Source organism: Engystomops pustulosus, chromosome 4 (genome assembly GCF_040894005.1).
Source record: "Engystomops pustulosus chromosome 4, aEngPut4.maternal, whole genome shotgun sequence".
Taxonomy (NCBI): Eukaryota; Metazoa; Chordata; class Amphibia; order Anura; family Leptodactylidae; genus Engystomops; species Engystomops pustulosus.
In genome coordinates this window covers 29,545,886-29,558,808 of record NC_092414.1, presented here as the reverse complement: position 1 = coordinate 29,558,808, position 12,923 = coordinate 29,545,886, and the positions used below count along the sequence as shown (strand labels likewise).

Genomic DNA, 12,923 nt, shown 5'->3' with positions numbered 1-12,923 from the left:
TAGTGCTGCATAATCTGTGTGCGCTATATAAATAAAGGAATTATTATTATTATTATTATTATAATATAGGTATGGGGCAAAAGAGACTCTTAATAAAAGCCATGCACTTGGCATGTGTCTGTATTGCAAGAAAAAGGGATAGCAGAGAAACACCTACTAAAGTGCAATGGCACATGCTAACGTTAAAAATTAAACAGTTCAAAAAGATTAGGGCAGTTAGGGTGATCTTTAAAAATATGAAAATGATTTGGAATCGATGGTACTAAGAAATATTGCTGTTTTTTTCCTTTCCCGTGGAAGGATGAGGGGTGGGGGAATTTTAAATATAGAGTTGTCAAGAATGTTGTTGTTAAAGGGGTATTCCAGGAATCAGCATAATTCATATACAAATGGGTACTCAAAATATAAGCTAATGTGTAATTAGTTGTTATTTAAAATTTTGCTCCCCTTAGCAGAAAATGCTGGTGGCATAGACTATAATGAAGAATTAAAATGCTACTGGCCCTTTAATCAGTCCGTTAATTTCCTCCGCGCGGTCCGTTGTGGAGCAGACACAGGAGAGAAGATGGCCGCTGGTCACATGTCCACATCACATGTCCTGCACCTGCCTGGGCAGGTCATGTGATCACCACTATGTTTAGCTGTAGTTGGTTGGTTGCAGTGCATCCTGTATGGCCAGTGTTTTGGTGATGGCAGTTACACATCATTACTATGGTAACAAAGCAAGAAAACCTGTTACATCATCACTGGGAGCAGAGCATAAGAGGTAGGAGGAGTTACTGAGAACTAAAGGATCATGGAACTTGTAGTTTCCAGTGGCGGCCATATTAGTGATAACTACACCTACTTTAGAGAGGCCATAATTTTTGTAAATCATAAAATCAAACTATTTAAGCTCCGTTTTGTGACTAATGACATTGATTATTGTTGTATTCATTTATTTGTATCATCATGGGATTTTGTGATAGACATTCATATTCCCGGAATACCCCTTTAATGAAAGTTGATATTATTTTACTATCTAATATTTATAAAGCGGAATGTATCTGTGTGTATATATGTCCGCAAAAGGAATCAACACCGTTGTTATTACAATCCAAATTTTGCACAGCCGCTCTCTGTGACTCAGGGAACATCATAGACCAGTTTCTGAATTGAAATTTTCACCCCACGCTTTCCAAAATACACCTATTAACCATGATATACAGGAGCCATTGTCTGCTGCTGAGGCAGTTAGGAGCTGAGCCGTGATTGGTTAACATTTTATCACAGGTCATTGATATGAACTCTGAGATTTGGTAGAAAGAGTCAGTGAGAGATGGGTAGAAAGAGAGAGAGATGGGTAGAGAAAGCGACAGGAAGGGAGAGTGATGTAGAGACAGGCAGGGAGAGTGATGGAGAGACAGGCAGGGAGAGTGATGGAGAGACAGGCAGGGAGAGTGATGGAGAGACAGGCAGGGAGAGTGATGGACAGGAAGGGAGAGGGATGGACAGGGAGGGAGAGGGAGAGACAGGGAGGGAGAGTGAGAGACAAGGAGGGAGAGTGAGAGACAGAGAGAGGCATGCCCCTGCTTCTGCACCATGATATTGGAGGAAGGTCATAGTGCACCAAGGGGTTAAAGGAAACCTACTGCAGAATTTGATTACCATATATCAGTGATGGCTAACCTTTTAGAGCCGGAGTGCCCAAACTTCAACTAAAAGCCACTTATTTATTGCAAAGTGCCAGCACAGCAATGTAAGAAGTAATTTTTTTCTCCTTATTCTTTGACAATTTTCAATCGTTCAGCCTCCTAAAGACACCAACGAAGCTGAAAGGAGGAGGGCAAATTCATCTGTCATTGTAGGGAGATTCTACAGAAAGATTCTTTGAGTCTTGTCTGGTGAACTTCATGTTGGAGTGATGGCCTGGGTGCCCACACAGAGGGCTCCGAGTGCCGCCTCTGGCACCAGTGCCATAGGTTCGCCACCACTGCCATATATACTCGTGCATAAGCCGAATTTTTGTGCTGAAAAACTCGGCTTACACACGAGTATATACGGTATTCAAATACTGCAGTAGGTTTCCTTTAACCCCTTGGTGCACCGCGACGTTCCCCCAATGTTATGGTGCAGCAGTAGGTGTATGAAGAGGTCTACTGTACTTTAGTCCTAGGCTACAATAAACAGCTATAACAGTTATCACAGGTGCCTGTAATTAAGCTTTATTGTTTATCCTGGTTCTTATGACAATCCAACATTTTTAAAATCCAATTGTCACAGAGACCCAAAAAATGTTGACAGGGGTACAATAATAAAGTATACAGATCCGACTTGCATACAAATTCAACTTAAGAACAAACCTACAGACCCTATCTTGTATGTAACCAGGGGACTGCCTGTATACTGCAATATATATATAAATATATCGCCCCCCTTTCCTTAAAACTGACAATAAATAAATAAATAATATCATAAACATGTTAAGCGTTCTCACGTCCCAAAATGCCCGATCTATCAAAATATACATTTATTCCTGGCGGTGCACACCATAGTGGAGAATAGCGCCGAGTGTCCGAAATGCCACTTTTTTTTTTTACATTTTTCAACACATAATTATTTATGTAAAAAGTAATCAAAAGGTCATACAGTCCCCAAGTTGGTAGCAGTTCATCCTACACAGCTCATTTCACCAACGTATGAAAAAGTTATTAACCTCAGAATAGGGCAAAATGAAAAAAAAAAAAAGATTTTTGTACAAAAGATTTCTTAAAATCTACTAAAACATAAAAGCCGCACAATGAAATCCGTAAAAACAAGGCCCAAAAGAGATTGGCGCAAATCTGTTTTTTTGTCAGTTTCACCGGATTTCAATTTTTTTGCAGTGTTTTTTTCCAGTACACAGCATGGAATATTAAATACCATCACTAGGACATACAATTTGTTGCACAAAAAACAAGCCCTCATACAGCTATGTGCATAAAAAAAATCTAAAAGTTATAGAATTTTTAAAGTGGGGAGTGAAAAATTGAAACGTTAAACGAAAAAGTGCTGTGTCCTTAAAAGAAATCTACTACCAGGATCAAGGAATGTGAATCAAGCACACTGACATACTGGTGTGTGCCCCCTCTGGCAGGATCTGCTTTTCGTTTTGCTTGTTATACCCTGGTTTTAACAAAAAAGAAAAGCTTCTAAAATTATGCAAATGACCCTGAGGGGTTCTGGGCTCCATAGGTGTTAAAGGAGTCTGGAGCCCCTTAGGCTCATTTGCATTATTTTTAAAGGCTTTTTTCTCTTAAAAATCAAGAGTATGGGAAGCTTAAAGAAGAGCAGATCCAGTATGTCAGTGTGCTTGGTTCACAATCCTTTATCCTGGTGGAAGATGTTCTTTAAGCATCAGCATCAAAATTCTCCAATGTGGAAAAGGTCCTACCTGCTTCAGATTATGCAAACAAGTATCTTTAGGATCCAGAAAAATTTGTAAAAATAGTATATTATATATTTTTAAAAAAATTCCAATTAAAGCTATAATCTTAGGCAGAATAGTTGAACATTAGTAAATACAGGCGGTCCCCTACTTAAGGACACCCGACTTACAGACAACCCATAGTTACAGACGGACCCCTCTGCCCACTGTGACCTCAGGTGAAGCTCTCTGGAAGCTTTACTATAGTCCCACACTGCAATGATCATCTGTAAAGTGTCTGTAATGAAGCTTTATTGATAATTCTTGGTCCAATTACGGCAAAAATTTTGAAACTGCAATTGTCACTGGGGCAAAAGAAAAAAATTTGTCTAGAACTTCAATTATAAAATATACAGTTTCGACTTACATACAAATTCAACTTAAGAACAAACCTCCGGACCCTATCTTTTATGTAACCCGGGGACTGCCTGTATTTCAGCTTTGACTAGTGACCTACATAAATTACCATGGAATTATGAAACTAAATAAAGTTTTTTTCTTAAATCAAAAGATTACCTGAAGTTGCTAGAAACGGGTAGCATATTTTCATCAGAAAAAATAAACATCCAAATGGATTTTATAGAGTTCTCCACATGCTCTTTCACAAGAATTTCCATGTTGCCATTGCAGTCGATAATTGATAAAATTTGAGATAAGCATTTTGTCACAGCCTTTTGAACGCGCTTCCAGAGGGTTTTCCTGCAAAGAAAAGTTTCATCTTTATTTCTGTGAAAAACAAGGTTTTTCTTTCCTGATTTCCAAATATACACAACAAATTTGCAATCCAGTAAAAGTCATTAAGATTCATAGATTAAGGGCCACCAGCAGGGGGGTTTTGGTTCAGGGGCCTCAAGGAGGAAAAGGGGCCCTATGTCACAGAAAACCCTCCTCCAGGTGCGGGGAGCTCACTGTGTACACAGGGGTGGATGATCATTCTGTAGGGAGCCCACAAAATTTGCCAGTCAGGGGCCCCAACATTCCTAGTGGCGGTCTTGCATAGATATAAAAATAAATATACTGAAGTCTAATTTCTCTCTACTATAATTATCAATTCACTTCTCTTTCACACTGCTGGATGCCGAGCAAAAGTGTGATAATAAAAGTGTGACAACAACATCAGAGAAAACGAAAAAAGGGAAAGAAAGTCAGTCCCACTGTAAATTTACAACGTAAAGAAATAATAATGGGCAGGAGTTGGTCGTGATACATATAAAAATCATTAGATATCATATAAACCAATACTCCCCCACCATCAGGCCAAGGCCCAAGGCCGGAGTTTTTTAGTTTCAGGCCACAGGTAGAAGATAAAGCTGGTATCACATATTCAGAAATCCCAACTCATTGGAAACAAAAGTCCAATAGTTGCAATTTGTTTATGTTTGCTCAGAAAGAATTATACCTGTATATACTTAAGTACCTGTATATACTCAAGTATAAGCCGACCAGAGTATGAGGTACCTAATTTTACCACAAAATACTGGAAAAACGTATTGACTCGTATATCCTCTCTCACTAACGAAATTCACAGCTGCCTCCCCCAGTAATGAAATGGCCTATGCAGCCTCCCCCCAGTAATGGAATACCCCATGCAGCCTCCCCCCAGTAATGGAATACCCCATGCAGCCTCCCCCCAGTAATGGAATACCCCATGCAGCCTCCCCCAAGTAATGAAATACCCCATGCAGCCTCCCCCAAGTAATGAAATACCCCATGCAGCCTCCCCTAGTAATGGAATACCCCATGCAGCCTCCCCTAGTAATGGAATACCCCATGCAGCCTCCCCTAGTAATGGAATATCCCATCCAGCCTTCCCCAGTAATGAAATGCCCCATCCAGCCTCCCCAGTAATAAAATGCCCCATCCAGCCTCCCCAGTAATGAAATGGCCCATGCAGCCTCACCCAGTAATGAAATACCCCATGCAGCCTCCCCCAGTAATTAAATGCCCCATGCAGTGCAACCCAATAATAAAATGCCTGATGCAGTTTCCTTTAGTAAAGAAAAGCCCCATGCAGCAGCCCCCCAGTAATAAAATGCCCTGCAGCAGAACCCCCCAGTAATAAAATGCCCTGCAACAGAACCCCCACTCCTCCCACTTAATAAAATGCACTCCAGTGCCCCTCTTTGTCTAAAAAAATAAACTTACATACCTACCTTCCACCACTTCCTATGGCTTCCCACCTCTCTGGTCTTCAAAAATGTGTGTGGGCAGAGACTCGACAATGTGCTCTGCTCACGCTCACGCTGTGAAGTGGCAGTGTCGTTACTAATGCGGTCATACGCTGTGCGCAGGCAGAGTGCATAGATGTGCTCTGCACGCTCTGCTACATGAAGACGAGAGGGAAGAGGAGCCGAGGGGAGCGTTGGAGGGTAAGTATGTAAGTTTATTTCTTTTTTATACACACATGTATAAGCCAAGTTGTTTTTTTCAGCACATTTTTGGTGCTCAAAAACTCGGCTTATAGGCGATAATATATGGTAAAGTTCCTTATAAAATTCAATTTACCCATATAAGATTTCTCCAGCCACTCTTGCTTCTTCTGCTTGTACGTGAATAGCTGCTGGTAAGTGTACATATTTTTGAGTGCTAATAGCCCAAGGAATGTTAAAATGCCAGCACTGAACAAATTACTAATGTAATGCCATACTTTTGAAGCCATTGCGGCACTTTTTTGACCCCTAAGACCATATATACAAAAGTGGTCAAAGCATGTACCTCTAATTTCTAATACACTTAACTAGGATTACCTATTCACTTATAAATGATTAATAATGCAGACAATGGGGGATATTTATAATACGCCAGAGCTCGTGCTAGCCCCCCGGTTGCATTTTCGCAGCGTGATCAAGAGGCTTCAGCCAGGGTGCTGGGGTAGAAATAAATGCAGCAGGCATTTGTGAAAAGTCACCAGCAGCAGAAAGTGCACCATCGCGGGGACAGTAACACCCCACACCAGCCCACTCCGGGCCGCCGTGCTCCCCTTCACAACCCACTGGCGTGAAGGTCCTGATAAATATGCCCCAATGTGTTTTATTTTAAACTAATCATGCATATAACCAAAAAGTGTGACTGTAATGGTCACGCTAAATTCACAGCAAGCAGTCACTTTTTCTTCTACTACCTAAAAGTTCCAGCTTCCTGCAGAGCATCTAGATTTACTGCCTCTCGTAAAACCCAATCATCAGCGTGAAACGACTGTCCTTCTTGAGACCTCAACATGTTGTATAGACGGAATTTCAAACATTTCAAGAAAGAATCTGCAAAAAAAGACCAAAAAATACAAATATTATAACACTGATTTGTTAAAAATAAGCTTGGGGCAAATGAGTAACTTTCTAGTACCTTTCAAGTCACTCTCTGTATTCAGTAGATTGATCAGAATTTCGATCCTTCTGGTGCTGCGGCTATTGATATTCTCCTCGTCTCTTAACAAGCCTATGGCATTCTGGACACAACTTCTGATGAGAGTGGTGGTATCCAGCACCTGCAAATATGTGGAAGGGTTTAAAACCAAAAGAACTAAAATTGACAAATTCTATTTTCTTTTCTACATACGGTCCATTCATTAGAAACTTAATTTATTCTTTGTTTGGGTTTTCAGTTATTTTTAACTCAAATTTAATATGTAGAACAGAAACTAAATAGAAAAGTTTTAAAACACTCTCAAAAGTTTGGTGGCATATCAACCTCTTTTTCGGGATCTTTATCACTTTCAGCCTCCATTTCATTATTCACGTTTTGATATATATCCATTAAGTTGAAGTCATCTAATTGATTGCTTTCATTTTTTTTGCTGTCATCCAGTACACAATCTTCTACTTCCATTGGTGTTACTTTCGCCAGATTTTTATTATCGTCATCACTGGGAAATGCATTTATTTCAGGTGCTAGAAAAAGAGGAGTTATGTTACATAACATAAAGAAGATACAGACATTAGCATAAATCATGGGCCACTATCTTCACTGTGGATTCTCGGCTCATCCTCATCTGGATTCCGAACTGAATATTGTAGCTATGGACCATTCTGTTTAATAAGGACAGTTTCGCACAAAGTTCATTACAAGAAAAATACGGTCCACATGCTGGAGTGATTTTGAGTTCTCATACAATGAGCTCCTGAATGACTGGAGTGTTTTCTCTCTAACTCAAACCTTTAAGACCGGCAATGATCTGGTTAGATTGGGTTACACAACCCTGGAAAATGCATCAGGCACATGGATTTTGGATGGTCTCTCTGACAATAAATCATTGTGTGAAAGTTTCATTAAGCACAGACCAAGACATTGATGTCAGGTGTTTAATGCAGGACCTTAAAGGGAACTTGTCATCACAAAGAGCATTTTTCAGTGATGACAGGTTCCAAAAGTGCATTTAAAGGGCATCTACCACCAGATTACTAGTAGTAGAGTGTCCTAAATAGGCTGCTTGTTATGTCTAAGGATAGGGGGGACTGTGTTTTACATATATTTCAGCATTTTTATTGCCGAAATAATAACTTTGTAAAAGTGCGGGAGATGCTCAGGCAGACGGCGCCTCTCGTCCACACCCTGGCCTCTCCGCACACCAGCTCTGACGTAACCAGCCGGATCCTAGTTATTGAACACCATAAAATCTCATTGTGTCTAGGGGTTAATATTTATAATTTGTCACACTTACCTGTACAATGAAATAACTGGCTAATACTGAACTTCAGAAGTCCTGTTACATCTGTCACAATATCTTCTTTCCTTAAATCATCAATGTGTACAGACTGCCACAAACCTAACATAGGAAGAGAACATCATCAACATTTAAATCCAATTCATCTTCTATTGTTTCTACCAGTTTTTGCCGTTAAGTATTTAACCCTTTAACGACCAAAGTGATGGCATTTATGATTCCAGGCCCAAAAATTCAGTGCAATCTGTGAAAAAACCCTTTGGCTCCATTTTCTTGAGGGCTTGGTTTTTTACGGGTTTCACTATGCGCCCCAAATGATGCATCTCCTTTATTCCTTTGGTCGGTACAATCACAGGGAAACTAAATTTATATAGGTTTTTTGTGTTTAAATACATTAACAAAAATTAATACATTCTGTACATTAAAAAAAATTTCTTTCACCATCTTCTGGCGCTAATAACCTTCATACTTCAGTGTACGGCGCTGTGTGAGAAGTCATTTTTTGCGAATGAGCTGATGTTTTCTTTGCTACCATTTTGTAAACTATACAACCTTTTGATCACTTTTTACACAATTTTTAATAAGTTGCAATATGGCAAAATGGTTTTTTATATATATGGTTTTAACCTGATAAAGGCATTGGTCCAAAGACGAAACGCGTTGTTTTTTACCCATTGCTATAGGAATAAAAACATGAAACTTTAGAAGATGTGCTACTTGAGTGGATTTCTCTCGCTTGCAAGATATTGAACAGTTTCCACAAACGGGTTAAACTTATGGATGTTTATTCCCCGTTATTCCACTTTGTGCTTCAAATGAAGGAACATACTATATGCTATATAATCTACATCAAAAGGTGAGCGCCCTACTTTCTATAAACAATATTGTTATAATTATTCTACACTTAAGTCTCTTGCGCTTTGTGTCCCCCTATGCTTTTTAGCACGGAGTCCATCTCTATAGTATTTATTTATTCGTTCATTCATTCATTTACTATCTTTTAGGATACTTTAACCTTAGGTTGTGTGATACTACAGTACAGCAGTATATGGGGATTTTCCACATCATAGTGTAAGAAAAAGTACCCTTAAAGGAGTTTTCTCACAAACTAAAGTTAGGCCCTATCCCCGCTATAGGGCCTAACTTGCTGATCGGTGGGGGTCTCTCTGACGAGACCCCCACAGATCGTGAAAGCAATGGGTCCGTCGGACCCCTTATCGCTTCATCAGACTAATGGAGTATCGATCTCTATGGAGCTGACAGAAATTGCCGAACGCCGATCTCCGTAAACTCCATAGAGGCTAATGGAGCTGAACGGTCATGCATTATTACCAAATGCTGAAAGTATCATAAACTAAAGGACAGTGAACACAAACAGTCTTAGGAGTGTGGTGGCAAGGGGGTGTTATAAGGTATAAGAACATGTGGGAGTTGTAGTCTATAGAAATGTGGAGAGGGAGGTTAATGTCTATTGGAGGGTACAGGGGTGTCAATGTATTTGAGTGGAGTTATATGGGAACACAAGTTGTAATTCTACTGCAGTAAGAGGCGGCCATCTAGTTTTATACTTTATCATCTATAAACACTGACAAAATATCATTATCATTATAGGAACAAGAAAATTGCCATGTATAAATGGGCCCTTCATGGGGGCGAGTCCAGAGTGGACTGTATATAGTGTTATATACAAGTTATATCATATGAAGGAAAAAATATTGCACTGGTGCTTGAAAACTGTTCTGGTCATATGTGATTCATATGCATCTCCAGACAACCAGTAAACATTGAAGGTGTCTAATGGATAACAACAACCAGTTCCCTTGGTATCCTGGTGTAATTTGTCCACAGACGCTGCAGATGGGCCCATAGATCCTGCACACCCACAGGTTCTTGAAGCTATCATCCCATAAATGCTTGTAATACTTCGAGAGGGTCTTTGTGTACATGATAGAATCAGGCCTAGTAGTTACTGAAAAAAATAAATTGTCAAAAAATCCCTCATGTGGTTATATTAATGAAAAATAAAATTAAGTAAATGAATGTTGCTATTAAGAGTTTAAATATGCCTAACCTCCACGAAAGCCAACATATGAGGTTCCACCTTTGACTCTTGGGAGCTTTGTTATGAAGTAGACAAATTTTTCATGGAGATTTAACTTGTTTATTTCATTCATGGCAGAGTATCTGAAGATAAAGAAAGTCAAACAAATCATTTACATCATGTATTCATAGAAAGAAAAGAAAAAAACATCAACAAAGTGCTAATATGGGGAAAGAGTAACAAACTTAGTCTTGGTCAGATCATCCTGTAGAACAGAATTGGAATGAAAATACAGTAACTTATCTTTTGACTCTTTGGTCCATCAACTTACTTTGCTGATGCAACAAGATTTGCTCCTCGAGACCCTTCTTCAAAGTCAGTTTGTATAATCAGGATGAGGTTACCAGATGAAGATTCTAGAAAACTCCTAAATCAATTACATAAAAGACATTAAGAATAAATCATAATATGTTAAATTTAGGAAAAATGAGAGAACTAGTCCTTGATGTTGGCATCATATTTAAGCCCCAAATATTTCAATGACACCAGGCTTGTTATTGCAAGTTCCTAGACAGTTTTATTAAGTTATGGAGTGACAGAGTATTTTAAACAAAGTGATGAACAATGTATTTCCCGTACTTTCTAGTGCAATCTTGAGTTTATGTATAATATTTATTAAAAGTTTACACATACAAAACAAAGTATCACCCAAGGCATTGGTCACGCAAATTTATGTGTAGCCTATAACATCAAACAGTGTGCGCCAAGCGGGGGTGGTAAAGGACAACGGGGTAAACATGTACTACCTGCTTATCATTACATGCAATAGCATTTCTCCCTTCAGAAATAGTTAAATAACATGTTTGGGTTTAATAGTAGAACCATGAACAAGGTAAAAAGAAGAAAAGTAGGGACGAGGGTGAAGGAAGAAAATAGATAATGGGGATCTTATGCCGTACATGGTTTTTCAGCATAATCTACACAATCTCAGTAAGGCTCTATAGTGGGTTTAATAAGCCTGGTCACAGAAATAGGTTTTGGAAGGCTGTCAAGTTTTGGTAGCCACCCCCCCCCCCCCCCAAGAGGGTCCAGGCAGTGATCAATCTTGAGTTTATGTAACCCCCACTACCAAAAGAGAAAATATTGTTTAAGCAAGATGTTTTTAATTCCTTGAACTCTGATCAATGTAACCCCAGACGAAAATGTTTTTGTCTGGGGTTACAATTATAAAATATATAGTTACGCCGAGTACAAACCCAAGGAACATATCTTGTATGTAACTCGGGGACTGCCTGTATATATATATACACACACACATACATATATTACTTTTTTTTTTACTTTTATTGACAAATCCTGAATGAAGTTAAACCACTTTTGCCTACTCAGTGCTTTGACATAACACTTTGACCTAACAAAAAGATCACAGAAATTATGAGGGGCATAATATTAGGTAATTTGCAATAGACACTACATTGGAGGCGTCACTTTTAAAGGTGAAAGACTTTCCTGTGCACATATACTGTCCTGGGTATAGCAGGACAAATGATCTAGATTTATAAAAACAATTAATGCTTATTTAGTGGCATAAAATGGGATTTTTACTATCAAAATATGTAAGGAGTAATATCTCTAAAATGTGTAACCATATGTAATGCAAGTTTAACTTTAAGAATAGTGCAGCTGCGTCACAAAAGGGTCAGGTGCGACACAAATGTGGAACAGGCCCTTCTTAAATACATGTGCAAGGAGTTTGCAATGAAAAAAAGTGAAAAGTCTCCCACTGGTGCAAGGACCTTAAGTAAATGCGGGCCAATGTCTTGTTTATTATAGTGGATATTCAAAAAAATGGTACAAAATGCAATGGTATATTACGGTAAGTCATTCATCATTAAGTCACAACTTACCTTATTTTTTTCAAGAATGAAAATTCTGTGTCAAACTGCTGAAGGGACAAAATTTCAATGTTTCTAATAGTGTTTGGTAATTGAGCTTCTAAAATCTTTTTGTCCGCATAGGTGAGAAGGCGTGAAAATGTTGTGATCTAAACAGAAATGTTGACATGTTGTAAGATAATCATATCATTTTAAGGATCAAAGTCTAGGCCTAAGTTTTAAAAAGTTCTTTAAATTTTTATTTTTTACTGTAAGGATATGGACAGCCTGATAACCCCCCCCCCCCCCAAATTCCAAAACAAGCATCCTAAAAAACTGAAGCTAATGGACACAGCTTTGGCCATTCTACAATTGTGAATTATAGGATGTACTGTGTAGCATATCCCAAAAAAAAACACTTATCCCACCCCACAACTAACATATATATATATAAATATATTGCATACATAAAGCAGTTAGCAGTACTAAGCAGTAATTATCAGTACTGAGCTGTGCCCATATATGCAAAATACGAGTAGTAGTACTGTGCTGTGCCCATACATGCAGGATAGGCATAGTAGTAGTACTGTGCTGTGCCTATATATGCAGGATAGGAGTAGTAGTACTGTTCTGCACCCCTATATGTAGTATAGGAGGAGCAGTACTGTGCTGTGCCCCTATATACAAGATAAGAGTAGTAGCACTGTGATCAGATCAAACATGTAGCAATGGAGTAGTACTGTGCGGTTTCCATATAAACATTTTTAGAGTAGTAGTACTGTACTATTTCTATATAGGTTAGTAGTAGGATAGGATATCCTTCCTCAGGTCCAATTGATTTTTTTGGATGTTGTTCTGGCTGTATCCTGGGGTAGGTGTAATATCCTTATGAATTTTATAAAA

At 38.8% G+C, this 12,923-nt stretch overlaps 1 protein-coding gene across 1 annotated transcript in view; it reads right to left on the bottom strand.

Moving 5' to 3' along the window:
- Positions 1–12,923, bottom strand: part of LOC140126320 (E3 ubiquitin-protein ligase RNF213-like) — a 218,326-nt gene that overhangs the window by 82,664 nt on the left and 122,739 nt on the right. The window contains exons 27-34 of the mRNA XM_072145609.1: positions 12,054–12,190; positions 10,478–10,573; positions 10,177–10,289; positions 8,103–8,207; positions 7,133–7,332; positions 6,788–6,929; positions 6,567–6,702; positions 3,962–4,144 (exon numbers count right to left, since the gene is read on the bottom strand). Coding sequence (XP_072001710.1) covers positions 3,962–4,144; positions 6,567–6,702; positions 6,788–6,929; positions 7,133–7,332; positions 8,103–8,207; positions 10,177–10,289; positions 10,478–10,573; positions 12,054–12,190 — 1,112 coding nt within the window. The remainder of the gene's footprint in view (positions 1–3,961; positions 4,145–6,566; positions 6,703–6,787; positions 6,930–7,132; positions 7,333–8,102; positions 8,208–10,176; positions 10,290–10,477; positions 10,574–12,053; positions 12,191–12,923) is intronic.